The sequence below is a fragment of the Pteropus vampyrus genome, unplaced genomic scaffold, assembly GCF_000151845.1.
Source record: "Pteropus vampyrus isolate Shadow unplaced genomic scaffold, Pvam_2.0 Scaffold305, whole genome shotgun sequence".
NCBI lineage: Eukaryota > Metazoa > Chordata > Mammalia > Chiroptera > Pteropodidae > Pteropus > Pteropus vampyrus.
The window spans coordinates 417,371-431,806 of NW_011889086.1; the positions used below are offsets into that span (position 1 = coordinate 417,371).

The 14,436-nt window shown below is 35.5% G+C and overlaps 1 protein-coding gene across 6 annotated transcripts in view; it reads right to left on the reverse strand.

Moving 5' to 3' along the window:
* The window catches only part of FGGY (FGGY carbohydrate kinase domain containing), a 374,083-nt gene that overhangs the window by 224,791 nt on the left and 134,856 nt on the right, over positions 1 to 14,436 (reverse strand). For all 6 annotated transcript variants that reach the window (XM_011377062.1, XM_023521507.1, XM_023521508.1 and 3 more), the window contains one exon: positions 8,487 to 8,602. In XM_011377062.1, the coding sequence (XP_011375364.1) occupies positions 8,487 to 8,602 (116 nt within the window). The remainder of the gene's footprint in view (positions 1 to 8,486; positions 8,603 to 14,436) is intronic.

The following is a 14,436-nucleotide window of genomic DNA, read 5'->3' on the forward strand; positions in this document are numbered from 1 at the left end:
TTTGAAGGAATAAATGCATGCATCCTTGTAAACATGTCCAGTTTGATTGGGCAAATTCAGAACACTGGCTATTAATAGCTTAAAAGGGATTTTACAAAACCCATGACTATGTACAATATTGCTGGATTCTGGCTCCCAACAATGGTCATGATGAATACTGCTGGTGAGAACCCCTTAGACAGGTTTCCATAAGGGGATTTCTTCTCCTCTCCCCCAAGATGGAGTAGCACTACAGTGAACTCCCGTATACTGCTTCTACTCTTACTTATTCCATCTATAGGAAGAGGAATCCCTTAGCTGAGCCACGAGACTGAAAAAACCCCCAACATCTTTGGGGCATGTTAACCAGGCAATGAAGACACAGCCTTGAAACGGAGTCGGTGCAGATTTGGCATGTGTCTCTCTTCTTTTTTTTTTTTTTTAAATTAAGTTTATTGGGGTAACATAGGTTAATACAATTATATAATGTTCAGTTGTACATCATAATTTGACATCTGTATATTCTATTGTGTGTTTACCACCCAAAGTCCAGTTTCCTTCAGCAACCACATATTTGATCACCTTTACCCACTTCATCCTCCCCCTAATTCCCTATATTTGACCCCTGTTAACCATCTACCTACCCCCTCCTCTTCTACCCCCTACCCTCTGGTAACCACCAGTATATAGTCCATGTCCATGAGTCTCTGTTTGTTTGTATGTGTCTCTCTTCTTGAACCGCCTGTATACAAGCCAGTGGGAATTTTGAGTTCCTGAATTAAACAGACCAAAGAGCAGATCAAGTGCTAAAGCAAGCCCAGTCTCTTGTCTTCTTGTCCCAGCTCCCTGGCCTACGAATGAGTGGATTAAGACAGTGCCATGCAGTTCGCAAGGTCCAGCCAGGTTCAGAAAAGAAGTATGCTCTTTAATTCAATCTAACCAAAGCCAATATTGCACTTTGCTTCAGGTGGCTCTGTGAATTGTCCTCAATTGATTAGAATTTAGAACTGAACGGTGGTAAGTACTGCCAGGCACATTTAAGTCCTCAACACATACGTACATGTCAACAGTTAAGATTCTTTACCTACAGTTTTAAGCCCACAAAAACATTAGGAAAGAAATATCTAAAATACAGCTTCAGTTACAGGGTTTATTTTACTCTGTGGAAAAGTAATATTCTGAATCTTCCTAAATTAAGTTTTGTTTTTGTTTTTTTTTGTTTTGTTTTGTTTTATTTTTCTGTGAAAGGAATCTGCAATATCTCCTGTCATGGAAAAAACTATGAGAGATCTGCTACAAAAATGAGGTTTGATCACAGCTATTATGCAGGTTGGAGTATGTCTTCCACAGGAGTCTTAAGTGGCAAATATGTTCTGAATAATGGACTACAAACACTGAATTTATAAAATGAAATCATTGTCTGTCAACTAGTAGTATCATTTAATTCAAAATAATTTATGGAGAGTCCATTAAGTATTAGAGAAAACTGAAGCCATAAAGAAACTTATTTATCAAATCTTTCATTTAACCTATATTCACTCATTCAACAAATATTTCATCAGTATCTACTGTGTGCCAGATAACTGCACTCACAGTGTCTGATGACTAAAATACAGTCTCATAGAGGGAGAGAAAACCAGTTAAAATATGCAGCCTCCCTCACCTTAAGTAACTGTCTTCCTTCATATATGCTTCATCTTCATTTTTGCCTCTCACTTGACAGTCACTAACTCCTTCTGCTTGGGCTTTAAGTTTCTTCTTTGCCTGGCTTCCTAGACCCCAAATAATGAATGATCTATAAGCTAACACACTGGACCCTTTTATATAACAAAGCTCTTCCTGTAATGCAAGTAATCACTCCATAATTCAGCCTTGTTGTACACATGAGTTTTCATAAAGAGGCCTACCCCAATAAAACACTGAAGCACTTTTCCCAGGAACTGGGATATGCTAAAAGTGAGCCTGGATAATCGATTAGAACAGGTGGGATGTTGCTTATCTTCCTAAAGATCCTTTCTCCCTGATGATCTCTTCCTTCCTGTTTGCTTGTGATAGATGTTTAGGATTAGACAGGTAACCTGGGAATGATTCACATGGAATTGAAGGTCAAAATTTATTGACACAGATCATTTTATTGGACTATGGATATATAATTCCCTACAAAACACTGGGTTTGTGTTTTCTTTATCAATTCTGAACATTAAATTGACTACTTTTGATTATAAAGAGATTTCTACCATATTTTTTTGATTAAAAAAATTTTTTTTCCTTACTTCTATAATGTTCCCAAACCACACCATTCAAATACCTCCTTGAAGGAAGGCATCAGGTAGTAACATTTTAGTTTTTGGAAATTTGCATGTAGTTACTTAAAACAATGTAAATTTCTTCCTCTGTCCTTGAAATGCACCATATAAATATTGCATTTGATCCTTAACTTACACTTCATAAATAATTTATTTCAAAAATATCCTTCCATAAGACCATCAGTTGCTGAGGTGTTCAGTTTTCAGGGAAAGCATTTATTTACTGCATGAGTCCAGGAAGGCTGGTAAAGACTTGGCTAAAAGCTCCACATGGAGCAAATTATGGTAATTATATTAATGCTTAAATCCATGACGCTCTCTCAAATCTGCTAAAAGGTTTTGCACTATATTGCTCACATCTTGACGGGCAATGAGTCCACTGGAAATATTTAACACTTCATAGGGAGGCTTCCGAGATTCATTTTTCATAGTTCCAAGAACTGCAATAGAATGTCTGGAGGTAGCTTCCAGAGAAGTTTCTGAAAGTCACAACTTAGAGTTAACATTCCACTTAATATCTTCCACTTTTTGGTTCAGCCTGAAACTCCAAGTATAAGTCACCAGAAATGAAATTGAAAAGAGACATTACACAATTAATTTTGATGAATAGGTAAGTTTTAATTCACGTATGGCAATATTCTGGTTAATGATATGTTCTCCTTAGGACATCCATTAAAAATCCATTAACTTAACAGGCAAAATCTAATAAAGTTACTCTGGAAATTTTCTGCTAGATTAACATTATGGACTTTTAATGAATATTTCCTGTAGGTATTGCTCTATTAGCAGAGCTAATACACTAATCAAACTCAAAAGCTTCTGCAGAGCAAAGGAAACCATCAACAAAATTAAAAGGCAACCAATGGATGGAAGAAAATATTTTTAAATCATATACCTGATAAGGGGTTAATATCCAAAATATATAAAGAACTCACAATTCAATAACAAAAAAACAAGCAATCTGATTAATAATGGGCAGAGGATTTAAACAGACGTTTTTCCAAAGAGGACATACAGATGGTCAACAGGCACAAGAAAAGATGCTTAACATCACTAAACATCAGGGAAATGCAAATCAAAACCATAATGAGATATCGCCTCATTGTTAGGTTGGGTGTTATCAAAACAAATAACAAATAACAAGTGTTGGCAAGGATATGAAGAAAGAAGAACCCTTGTGCACTGTTGGTGGAAATGTAAATTATTGTAGCCACTATGGAAAGCAGTATGGAAGTTCTTCCCAAAATTAAAAATAGAACTGCCATAAGATCCAGTGACTCCACTTCTGGATATTTATCTAAAGAAAACTAAAACACTAATTAAAAAAGATATTTATCCTTATGTTCACTGCAGCATTATTTATAATAGTCAAGATATGAAAACAACTTAAGAGTCCATCAACTGATAATGGATGGATGGATGGATGGATGGATGGATGGATGGATGGATGGATGGATGGATGGATAGATAGATAGATAGATAGATAGATAGATAGATAAACCTTGAGGTTATTATGCTAAGTGAAGTTAAGTCAGATAGAGAAAGACAAATACTGTATGATCTCTCTTTTATGTAGAATCTAAAAAACAAAATAAATGAAAAGAAAATAAAAAAAGAAAAGAAAACTCATGAATATAGGGAACAGAGCTGTCGTTGTCAGAAAGGAGGGGAAAGGGTGAAATGGGTGAAGACGGTTGAGAGGTACAGACTTCCAGCTGTGGGGATGTTGTACAGAACTTGTTGGCTACAGTCAGTGGTGTTGTAATGTATTTTTGAAGGTTGTTGGGAGAGTGAGCATTGAAAGGTCTCATCACAAGAAAAAAATTATAACTTTTATGGCGAGGGATAGAGACTAGACTTATTGTAGTGATCATTTTTCAGTGTATGCAAGTTTTGAATCATTACTTTGTGTACCTGAAACTAATATAAGGCTGTATGTCAATTATACTTCAATAAAAACATTTTTCAGGGAAAAAATAAAATAAACATGTATCTTGTGTGAGGGGAGGGGAGGCACCAAAAAGTTAAAATACAGTAAGTCCTCACTTATTAATAAGTTCTTGGAAGTTGCAACTTTCATCAAAACGGTGTATAATGAAACCATTTTTCCCATAGGCTAATTAATATAAACAAGAGTTAAGTTCTTACAGTGTACTTTTGGTCACAAAAACATCACCGAACTGCTAAATAAATACCCAAAACACTTCTAACATTAAACACTGAAATAAATGTGAGCTACAAATGCATTTAAGAAAGATTAATAAGAACAAGTAAGATGATCATTTTCTAACCTGATTATTCCAGTTTAGATTAACAGGTGCCTGGAGCCTATCCAGACAGCTCAAGACACAAGGGTGCACTCACACACACCCACATTCGCTCAGACTGGGACAATTTAGATATAGCAAAGCACTTAGTGTGCACATCTTTGGGAAGTGGGAGAAAAACAGGGTAACACGTAGACATGAGAACAATGTGCCAACTCCACATAGGCAGTGGCCCCTGTGGGAATCGATTTTTTTCTCATCAACGTTATAACGAAACATTATTCGAGGACCTGCTATAATCAGAAAATCAGAGTTGAGTTGGACCTCAGTCACTAAAAATACTAAAACCAGTAAATATCATCACAGCTTTAAAAGTAAAAAGCACCAATATCCCAGTACCAGCCATCTCAGTCAGTAATTTATCCATTTACTAATCAAACAGTAATTTAGCTAATAAAATGTGCCATGCTTTATGCCAGGACTGGAATATGAAGGTAAATAAATGAAAAACCAGATGTCAAGGAGTGCACGGTATACTGTAAAGGCAAGACATACAAACAGGTAATCAATGTATACTCTAATAAGCTATGTTCAGCATACTATGGGAACATCCAGGGAAGAGCAACTAAACTTGGGGGGAGGGCATATAAATTTTAAAAATCACTTGAACAATTAAGTAATTGAAGTTGAAATTTCTGTTCTAGTAAATTAAGAATAAAGTAAGGGCCTTCTAGGCCCTTTCACTGGGAAGGTATCAATTCTGACATGATTTATTGGTTCTGCATGTAGTTAGAGGAAGTTACTGAATCTTATCTCTGATTCTCATCTGTAAACAAGGTAATGGGATGTACTTTGCCACTGGTTGTGAGAATTACCTGCAAAAAGGTATGTGAAAGCACGTAGAAATGTGCTTGAAATATAGAAGGAAAAGGAGGATTACTATGTATTCACTACCTACTATAGGCACACAATGAATATTATTTGGAAGTCAGCATAGCGAAATGGTTAGAGCAGGATTTGGAATCACCCAGACATAGGTTTGAATTCTGTTCCTGCCACTTGTAAACTCTGCAACCATTCATTAGGGCACATTTCTCCTTTCCAAACCTTGGTTTTCAGCTGTCGGACAGGATAAATAAAAATAACTCCATTACAGTTTTGAAAATTTAAAACTATAATTCAATAGTACCATGTCTGAGAAGCAGTAAACTATTAGTTTTAATTGCTACCATTAATTACATCCTGCATAAGCATGACTATAAGATATGGAAACATTGAGATTTGATGAAATTCACATAGTTAGTGCTAGAATTACAACTACCCTAGCTCCTAGTTCAGTGTTTTCGACCCAATTTGCCTGCACCCCTTAATTACAGGATAAGAGCATCACCCCTGACATTCTGGATGATTCTCCAGCCAGATAGGAAGCTCAGAGGGAGCCTCCAAAACACAAGTTGAGGACTGGGGACTTAGTGGCCCTGCCTTAGCTCTAATGACCAGTGCACTAGTACCCTGGCGGTATGGGCTGAATTGTGTCCTCCAAAATTCACATGTTGAAGCCCTAACACATAATGTGACTGTATTTGGAGACAGGGTTTATAAGGAGGTAATTAAGGTTAAATGAGGTCAAAGGGGTAAGGCTTTGATCTGATTGGATTAGTGTCCTTATAAGGAAAGACACAAGAAAGTACACAAAAGGGCTCTCTTACCCATTCAGTCAGTAGATATTTATGAACATCTTCTCTGCCAAGGAACTTGAGGGTAAGGCAGATATGGTCCCTGCCCTCCAGGAGCTTTCAGTTGAGTATGACTTTCCTATTTGGCTGCCCTTTTCCCCTGCTAGGCCTGAAGGTATGGAGTCAAAAGTATGGAGTCCAAACCCCAGACTGGCTGGCAGGAGTTCTGACACTCCATCCTCTGGCCAGCTCCCTCATTCCTCAGAACAAAAGACTGATCCTATTCCCCAGTCACTGACTCAAAATGCTCTGATACTCAGAATTTTCAAACTAACCACCATATTACTTAAAGTAATAATACTCAAGTTATACCCATTCATCAACTGATATCCCATATCACACCCCTACTCCCTTCCAGATATGAACACTTATGCCGATCTAGCACAGGTTGGCTTTGGGTGCTAAATACTGGACAGAGGCCAACTGTATAGCTATATCAGTTCCCTGTTCTCATATATCCCAAGGAGGCTGTCTGCTTAAGTAGAAAAGTATGGAGTCAAAGACTCTAGTTTTAATACTGACTCTATAACTTAAAGATGCACAAGGACTTGAAAATCAGTTTTTCCATCTGTAAAATAGAAATAGCTATACAAATAGGTTTGTGAGGGCCAAATAAGATAATGTGTAAAATCAATCACCTACTAAAGAACTTGGAAGTAGATGATAATTACTGATGCATTGTTTCTTCTTTTCTTCCCCTGGTCCCTAGCTCCTCCCCAGTTCTCTACCAGCTCAGATCCTGAGATAGTTTCAACTAAGCCATAGGAATTCCAAAAGGGCTTTTTCTGCAGACCACCCTGGCTCTGTTCTATGCCCCAGATTTAGCTATTATTAGTTGAACAAACCACAGAAACCAGCTATGTTGTCTAAAATATAGCAATATAGATGCTACTTGGCTCTTTCATGCTTCTCTCCTTATATTCTTGAACTCTGATACAGTCGTCATGAGGACCCCACCAGAGAAAAGTTGAATGGAAATAACCTACTACATGACTCAATTATCAACGGTAGCCTGAAGTTATAGCAAACATTACTGGTGGTTCACCATTATTTAAAGCAAAACTCTCAAGTTTTAGTTGGTCATATGGAGGGACGCATGGCTGCTCAGCTAATGACTGCATTTCTCAGACACCTTTGCAGCCTAGTGGGAACTTATGAACAAGTGCTGGTCAATGGGATGTGATCAGAAATGACTCAGCCCATTTCCATGTTATGCTCCCTCCAAAAAAATGTGGATGGATTCCTCTAGTCCTTTTCATTCTTTCCCCTCACTGGCTGGGAAATGATGAGAACTAGAGTAGCTAACTTGGTTCCAAAGTTGGAGGCCATGTCGTGAGAACGGCAGAGTTGCCCTGATAATCACTATTATATAACATAAAAAAATAATCTTCAATCTTGCTTAATTCACTGTACTTTTTAACTTTATTGTTACAATAGCCTAGCCAAAACACTAAACAATACAGAAGTATTTCTATTTAATCAGGTATATTTGCTTACCTATTGACAGCTTACAAAAATTGTCAGTAACTATTGGAAATAAATGTCTTCCTGTGAAGTGAACCTTAAACTTTAAAAATGCTATTGATACATGTACCTAGTATCTAAATTCTTTTTGCCAGGTAAATCCATACCAATCACTCACAGCTTTACTAACCAGTCAGTGCCACATAAACCTGGAAGTCTGAGACCCCATGACCTTAGTCATATACCACTGGCTCATGTACCAGTTTCTGTCTTGCTCATGATTTTTCTCATTTTGATCTCTTGAATTTTTTTTTTTTTCTGTTCATGACCTTGCCTGATTCCTGAACCTAACTCACAAAGACATTTTCCTTATAATGACTGGAAATGATCCATATACACCTCCTTGATTACGCTATTCTCAGCTGCTTCATGCAATTATCTTCCTCAGTATAGCCCAATGTCTAAGATTCTATATTTCCATGCAGAGTTTCATAGCCTGTATCTCCACTGAGTTCCTATAAGCCCACCATAGGGGCCTACTAGTCATGTCCTACCCACCATAACTTACTCATCTCTCTTATTAAAACAGGACTGTGTTCCTGTATTTTAATTAACATCAAAACAAAAAACAAAAAACAAAAAACCATCAATATCCTCATATAATATACACATGCATAACTGCCCTCCAGATTTGTAGGGGCTTTTTGGTTTTTTTTTTTTTGTTTTATTTTTACCTATTTTGCTGTAATTATCTGCAACAAAGTCTTCCAAACCAATCATCTTCCAGAAACTGTCATCCCAGCCTCTCTCTGCTGAGTATGTCCATTTGCACACCAGAGAACAGAGAGACCTAAGAAAATAGGAGAGAGGTAAAACCAATAATATGAGCTAGGCTTCCTTTATGTTTTGCCAAATACCTACAAAGATATCTACAGTAGTACTGAAGAGAATAAACCAAACTAGGTAATTATACATCCCTGTTTAGATGAAAAGTCCCCATTTACATGTTAATGATTGAGAGTACCTCTTTCAAGTCTCAGCCCCTTTTTAGCTCCCAATCAAGCAATGTATACGAATATTTTTATTTATATCTATATTTATATTTAGATGACTTTTTTGATAATTAGAAATTATATACAAATTATATACAATGACTAAGCTATCTGATGATATTGAACATAATTATTAAATTTTAAGTATGATATTGGTAATTGTGATTATATTTCAAAAAAATCTTATCACTTAGAGATACATACTGAACGATTTATTTATAAAATAGTATGATATTTGGGATTTGCTTCAAAATAAGAGAAGGAGAAGTGAATGACATTATGGATAGGGCAGAATTGGTCATGGGTTGGTGGATGTGAGGCTGAGTGATGAGTAAATGGTGTTCATTATACTATGCTGTTTGGTACATATTCAAAATTCTCTATAATGAAAAGGTATTTTTTAAAAGAGTCTGGTATATAGTCACTCCAGTCTAAAGCAATATTTAACAGCAGGAATACTCGAATGCTAGAAGGTGTTTTCCTTTCCAGTTTCGTTTCATGCTTAATATTCTACACTCCAGCAGTAAAATATCATTTGTAGTTCTCTGGGGAAAAAAATCATGTTCTTGAAGATTTCTGTGACTTTGTCCTATTCCTATTTGAAAAGTTGTCCCTAATTTCTTTACCTTGATTACTCAAAAATACCTCCTTTGGCCTGGGCTGAGTCCCCAGTTTGGGGTAAGTTGAGCTCCCAAAGCATGTAGCCATCCTCTATCACAATCCTTATCATGCTGTGTAATTAACTGCTTCTTTATTTATCTTCCCTACAGCCCTACTGCCTTCCAATCTGCTCTCCATATTGTGTGCAAACTTGATAAAATAAAATCTGATGCTATCAACCCTTGATTAAAACCCTTCTATTGCTCCTTACCACCTTCAGAAAAAGTCCAATCATTCATGGGACTTAAAAGACCCTTTGTGATATGACCATGCTGACCTCCAATTTCCTCTTACCATTTCCACCCTTGCTTTCTCCACTGCAATACTGAATTATTAAAAGTTTTCCATAGTGGGCCTTGATTTCTGAATTCTTTATGCACTGAGTCCTTTGCTCCATTCTGCCAAAAATGTTCTTCCCTGTTAGACATCTAATTCCTAGTTAGCCCTCATGACTCAGCTTGCATTGTCCCTTTTCATGAAGCCTCAGTGGAGGGCAAGCTGAGTTCAAAGCCTCTTCTCCAAGTTCTAATCAGGACATATTCTTAACACTTACCATAGTAATTGTCTTTGCCCATTCACTTCTCCATCTCTCTCACTAAACTAGGAACTCCTTCAGAGCAAAATCAGCCCTAATCATCTCTGTATCACCAGTATTTAGTCCACATTCAATCATATGTCAAGCCACAATGAAAACTGATTGAATGGAAGCACTAAAGAAAGAATAGGATTTGTCCACCTTACCACAGGTAAATGGTAAACCTAGGTTGCTCATGCAGTTTTAAAGAGAAACCTATCTCATATGGCCAATAGTCTAGGTGCATCTCATTCAGTCATTCACATGGATTCACCCAATAAACATTTAGTATTCAGTTAGTACGATCTTGGCACTATGGTAGGCCAAGTGATATACAAAACACCTGGCCCTCTGCTCTCCCAGAAGCTGAAAATTTAATTGAAGAGAAAGCTGATCAAATAATGACGCCAACCACAAAAGGCAGCTCTTCACTCCCCAAATGCCCCATTCATGTGTCGACTTCTATGCTTCCACTTTGACTGTTCCTACTGTCTTAATTGGTTATTGCTCTTTTCACTCATCTTTGTCAACTTGGCAAACTCCAAATCACCCTTATGATCCAGTTCAATCATCTCCTCTGCAAAAGTTTCCTTGCTACTTCTAAGTTAAACTCATGGTTCTCTCCTTTAAGGTAGTATTATAATTTGGAAATACTTCATTGTTATTCTTTACAGCTGAAGTGAGCTGAGTTCATAGCCCAGTCCTCAGGGAGAAGAGGCCACTGTTTGTTCACTGCCATCACAAATGTCCAGGGAGCAACTGCTGTACCTTTCACTTCTTTCAAATTTGTTAATGTCAAAAAAAAAAAAGATTACAAAAACTTATATAAGTATCAAAAGAACGTCAATCGATGAGCAACGAAACAAAAACAATATCTAACTTATGGAGGCTAGTTCACTTGAGAAAAGATAACTAGAAAATCTATAAGAGGTAGGTCTTATGGAAGTTGAAAGGATGAAAAATTGGAAAAGAACATCAATAACGAAAGCAATGAGAAATTAAAAAAAATGCAAGAAAGACTTTCTAAACAAACAACACTGATTTCAAACTTAAAACTTTAAATTTCTGCAGAACTAAAAAATCAGTAGCACTGCTGAAAATCAAATTAGTGATTTGAAAGACCAAGTGAATGAAACATCTTACTACCCATAGCAAAGACACAAAGAGAGAAATAATGAGACAATAAGAGGCTTGGAGGGCAGATCCAGCAGCCTAACATAAGAATAACAGAAATTCCAGAAGGGATTTTTTTATAATAAAAAAAGAGAAAAGTAAAAAGAAGGAAAAAATAGATGGAGATGTTATAATTAAATGAACACTATACTAGCTTTTCTTTTCTTTTCTTTATAGCTATATGCTGAGTTGAAGCAAGATTTAAACCTGCAGATTAAAAGGCTCATTAAGTCCAGGAATTGAATCCAGGAAATACTTGAATTTCAAGCATAAACAGAAAATTATACAAGTTTCCAGACAGAATAAGTTACATACAAAGGCAAGAGATTCAGACTAGTGAAGGAATTCTCATCTACGACTCTGGAATGTAGAAGACGGTGGAACAATGTACAGAGACTATTAAGAAAAATAACCCAAGAATCCTATACCCAGACAAAATATTATTCAGCTGTCAGAGAAAAAGGAAAACATTTTCAACATGTAAAGATTCAAAAAGTAAACATCTCACATACATTCCCTGAGGACAATACTTGAGAAAAAACATAACCAAAAAATAATTGATTCAGAGCAACTATCTCATCAAAGGAGAAATCAAAGACCAGAGGAACCAGTGGTAGTGAACAATGATATTTATTATCTTTCTGTCTCTCTCTCTCCATATACATATACACATGTATGTATGTGCACACATACATATGTATATACACACACACACATTTAAATCTAAATGGATGATAGTGTAAACTGGAATTTGTAATATTGTTTTCTTGAAACACAACAGGAATGTTATATTAGAAGAAAAAATCCAACAACTTCAAACTGAAAATATTAATTAAGCAGAACCTCAAAGGCAGAGATTGAACAAGGGATACACAGGAAAAATATTTTGGGATATATATGTATGTTAGGGAAAAACATAAATTTAATGTTGGTTTTAATGGAGAAGCTAATAGAAACAAAAAGCTTAGTAGAACTCTCAAATTAACAAGGGGTAGAAGGGAATAAAGAGAAAATTAACAGGCCAGTGAAATCAAACTAAACTAATTAAAATTAAAAAGAAATGGAAAAGGGTAATGCAATATAATTCGAAAATAAAAATAGGGTAGAAATAATAAAATTAATTATTTCAGTTATTACAACAAATGTGAATGGGATGACTTCAACAACTGGTTAAAAGATAATTAGAATTACATCAGACTTAAAATTAAGATAGATCTTGTTTACAATATTGATTTTTAAAAGTATAATAGAGGTTTTTTAAAAAAAAGGTTGAAAAAGAAATAATATAAACAAAAATTTTAAAAATGACAATATAAATATCAGATGAAGTAGAATACAAGATAAAAAAAATATTAGCAAGACAAAGAACATTCCATAAAGACATAATACTCAAATCCAAGAATATTACCATTCATTAGATTTTTATGAACTGAACAATATAGTGTGAAATATATAAAACAAGATCTCCAAAAAAAGCACTTAAAAAGACAAAATTTAGTTAAAGATTTTATTGTACTTTCAAAGCTTGAAGAAATAGGTAAACAACAACAACTAACAATAATAAGGATTAAAGGATTCAAATATAATCAACAAATTCAATTTCTTATACTTGTATTGGTTGGGGGAGCAAAGGACAGAATGTTTTACAACACGAATGGCGGCTACATGGGTAAAGTGGTATTTTACAGAGAAATTTAGAGTTTTAAATAGCTTTTATTGGAAAAGAAGGATGTCTGAAAATTAATAACCAAAGCAGCCAACTTAGAAAATTATGAAAAACATTAATAAATTAAACTGAAAGAAAAATCGAAAAGGTAAAGATTAAAACAGATGAAAGACAAAAATAACAAAATAAAATTTAGAAAGTCAACAGAATCAAAACGTGGTTTTATGAAAGCATATTCTATGAAACAGAAAAGCTTCAAGCAAAATTGAGGAAAAAAAAAGAAGGCAAAATAAACATCATGAATAAAAGTGGCAGACCTAACTATAGGTAAAGCAGACATTAATAGAAAAAAAAAAGGATTACAGAAACAACATTATGCTAGTGAATTTAAAATTTAGACGTAGTGAACAGTTTATTAGAAAAACAGACCATAGTTGTGGCTGAGTGATTAAGGTGATGCACTAGGAAAACAGAACTTATCAAAACTGACACAAGAAAACATCGGAAACCTTAATACATTTATTACCATTAAAGAAATTAAGTCAGTAGTAAAAATCATCTCTCAAATAAAACGTCAAGCCCATACTAGAGGTTCTAACAAATGTTCAAGAAAAAGAGCACTCCAAAGTATTTCAGAGTTTTAAAGAAAAAAGAAACACTTCTCGAGTTATTTATAAAGTTAATATAACTATGTTATAAAAACCAAACAAAGACAGTATGAGAAACAAATATCAGAGGCTACTCTCACGTTATGAATGTGGGCACAAAAATTCTAAACAAAACATGACCAAGTTTAATATGAAAATGTGAAAAAAAATACATCATGAACAGCATTCAAGAATGTTTTAATAATAGAAGATCTATGAATATATTTTCCCATAGTATTTTATTAAAAGAGAGAAAAATGACCAATTCATATTGAAAAATAAAAAGTAGCTGATGAAGTTAAATGCCACATCAAGACAGAAACACTTACTCTAGTAGAAATAATAAAAATTCTCCTCCTAACCATGATGGCGTACCAGAGAATAGATTTTACACCTCTGACTTAAACAACTAGAAAAATAGGGGAAAATATATGTGTACAACTGTTTTCAGACCTTGAACAACAGGCAATACAGGTCTGTGATGCCTGAGAGAAGGAAACAAATGAGGTGAGCCCCAGTATCCCTCTGGCTTTCCGCCTGGAAGCGCATACCAGACCACAACGCCAAAGAGGGATGCCAAGGAAAACACAGCAGCTTCGTAAAGTCAAGGAAGTGAGATCAGAATTCAGGGAATGTGGGGTGGCTGGAAGCTGTGGTGGCACAGACTTCCAAAGAAGGGGTAGCTATGCAGAAAGAGAGCCCCGAAAATCTACCCAAAAGTCCCACTCCATTTTTATTGAATACTAACATGCAAATATGTACACTGACACTCCATGAGGTCTGGTGAAGAGTAACTGAAAAGCTGTGAGTTGAATAGTTCTGAGTTTGCACTGAACTGAGAATCACTGGAGTTACTAAAATTAGAGTGGAACGTCTTCATTGATCATAGTCAGTAGAGACCTAAAAAACATA